The sequence below is a fragment of the Camellia sinensis genome, chromosome 6, assembly GCF_055761805.1.
Source record: "Camellia sinensis isolate YWXY chromosome 6, ASM5576180v1, whole genome shotgun sequence".
In the NCBI taxonomy this organism is placed as follows: Eukaryota; Viridiplantae; Streptophyta; class Magnoliopsida; order Ericales; family Theaceae; genus Camellia; species Camellia sinensis.
In genome coordinates, this window is record NC_138966.1 from 75,821,826 (window position 1) to 75,823,550 (window position 1,725).

At 40.9% G+C, this 1,725-nt stretch overlaps 1 protein-coding gene across 1 annotated transcript; it reads left to right on the top strand.

Moving 5' to 3' along the window:
* The first annotated feature begins 252 nt into the window (after positions 1-252).
* Positions 253-1,051, top strand: LOC145793366 (uncharacterized). The gene is made up of 2 exons (XM_082876179.1): positions 253-443; positions 556-1,051. Exons 1-2 carry the CDS (start codon positions 253-255, stop codon positions 1,049-1,051), a joined length of 687 nt encoding a protein of 228 aa, XP_082732305.1.
* The last annotated feature ends 674 nt before the right edge of the window (positions 1,052-1,725 follow it).

The following is a 1,725-nucleotide window of genomic DNA, read 5'->3' on the forward strand; positions in this document are numbered from 1 at the left end:
TTGCATAAAAGAGGCCATTTAGGAATGCACAAGCTTTGTGTTGAAGAAGATGAGTCAAAGCGTCTCATAGAGGCCATCCACGGAGAAGAGTGTGGGGTACACATGAATGGTGTGATGCTGGCTAGGAAGATCCTCAAACAGGGCTATTATTGGTCAACCATGGAGGAAGACTGTATTAACTTTGTTCCGCGATGCCAAAAATGTCAAATCCATGCCAATCGCATAAACATCCCGCCGTCAAAGCTCTACAACATGACTTTACCATGGCTTTTCTCAATATGGGAAATTAACGTCATTGGAGCAATCTCGCCAAAGGGCTCAAATGGACATGAGTTCATCCTGGTGGCGATTAACTATTTTACTGAGTGGGTGGAAGCACAGTCTTACTCAGTATTGAAAGTGTCACATCTGGCCAAGTTCATTAGAAACAAGATCATCTGTAGGTATGAGGTGCCAAATGAGATCATATTGAACAATGGCTCACACTTTGAGAAAGAGGTGGTAGATTTTTCTCGAGAAATAAAATGTGGCTTTTCACAAGTCATCAACATACAGACCACAGACCAACGGAGTTGTTGAGGCTACCAACAAGAATCTCAAGAACATCCTGCGAAAGATGACAGAAACTTACAAAGACTGGCCAGATAAACCGCATTTTGCACTCTGGGGCTATAGAACGTCAATTCGAACATCTATGGGGGCAACCCCTTACTCTTTAGTATACGGGACGGATGTTGTTTTGCCGATTAAGATTGAAGTAGCATTGCTGAGAATCATGGCCAAGTGTCAAATAACAGAGGTGGATTGGCAGAAGAACAGATTCAAAAAATTGATGTTGTTTGACGAAAGGAGGTTAAAGGCGTTATATCACATCCAAGGGTATCAGCACAGAATTACTAGGGCCTTTAACAAGAGAGTCAAATCTAGGAATCTCAAAAAGGAGATATGGTGCTCAAGGACAACCGAGCTCCCATCTATGACCATAGGGGCAAGTTTTGACCCAATTGAACTGGTCCCTACATCATCAAGTCTATCTGGTCAGGAGGAGTGATTATCCTTATGGATTTAGATGGCTTGGAGTTATCACAGTTGATCAATATGGACACGTTGAAAAAATACTATCCTTTCGAGGCTCGCTAGGCTGAAAACCCAAAAGGTTAACCTAGGAAAAAGTTAGAGCATGAAAAATTGGAAATAAAGAAAAATAGAACTCCCAAGGTTGAAACCCTAAAAGGGCACTTTTGGTAAAAGTTAGAGCGCAAAAAGAGAGAGTTAATACTCGAGTGAACCCGAACCGAACTACATAAGGCCTGATTCCCATCTTTCATCTCGAAGTTCGGCCATACCCATCTTCAACTCAACTGTCCTGTCTATTTGTTCGATTGGCCCATCTTTTTCCATCGTCTATTAGCTTGGTTGTGTTACCTCTATTTGGTAGAAGGGCCAGTTGCAAGATAGAGCAGTAATGGTGAATGCAGTTGTGGATAGTTACGATCCTTTTGATTCAAGGCTATACGTCTTAAGAACTGATTCCATGTATGTCAGGTAGTGACCGTTTCCTAAAATTGTTTTGAAAAGTTTCAATGAAGTTGATTTTCTCAAAATTTTACCTTTTACAACATTGACCATTATTTGGACCAAAAAGGAAATTTTCAGTGCTCACAACTTTAATTACATGATTTCAACACAAGTACACCCTCCAACTCTCGGGTTAAATCAAAGTTT